At 68.5% G+C, this 508-nt stretch overlaps 1 protein-coding gene across 1 annotated transcript in view; it reads right to left on the bottom strand.

Annotated features, from left to right (window-relative positions):
• The window catches only part of Frmpd3 (FERM and PDZ domain containing 3), a 161588-nt gene that overhangs the window by 159837 nt on the left and 1243 nt on the right, over positions 1-508 (bottom strand). The window contains exon 4 of the mRNA XM_005367355.3: positions 376-493. Coding sequence (XP_005367412.3) covers positions 376-493 — 118 coding nt within the window. The remainder of the gene's footprint in view (positions 1-375; positions 494-508) is intronic.

Genomic DNA, 508 nt, shown 5'->3' on the forward strand with positions numbered 1-508 from the left:
GCGCGCGCGCGCCAGCGCGCCTGTATGTTTCGTCTTTGGATGGGGGTGACTGTGGTTGAGCGCAGCGAATGTGGTGCGGCTGTGTGTGCGTGTGAGTGTGCGTCTGTGTCCGCTTGTGAACATGGCCCCAGGAACCACGCACATGCTTCAGACAGCTGTTTCTGGCATCCCCGGGGCTAGGGCTTTGCCGGACACCCCAGCTAAGTGGCCACCTTCCAGCAGCCAGGCCCCGCATCTCACCAGCTCTCCCAAAGGCGCCCACAGCCCCAGCGTGCACACAAAGGCTCCATAATGAACGCGCTGCATTCCCCTGCGCTGGGCTCCTCACCCTGCACCCGGGGCGGCCAAGGCGAGCCCGCCAAGGCTGAGACTCACCGAACACCGGGTGCCCAGCCCGCCGCTCCCCTTGGCCGCGCAAACTCCAGGCGGCCCGACGCTCGGCTCCCCCAACCCTGCCCCTGTCTCCCGGGGGCGCCCAAGCGTCCGTCGCCCCCTGAGCCGGCCCGGG

Source organism: Microtus ochrogaster, unplaced genomic scaffold (genome assembly GCF_000317375.1).
Source record: "Microtus ochrogaster isolate Prairie Vole_2 unplaced genomic scaffold, MicOch1.0 UNK17, whole genome shotgun sequence".
Lineage (NCBI taxonomy): Eukaryota > Metazoa > Chordata > Mammalia > Rodentia > Cricetidae > Microtus > Microtus ochrogaster.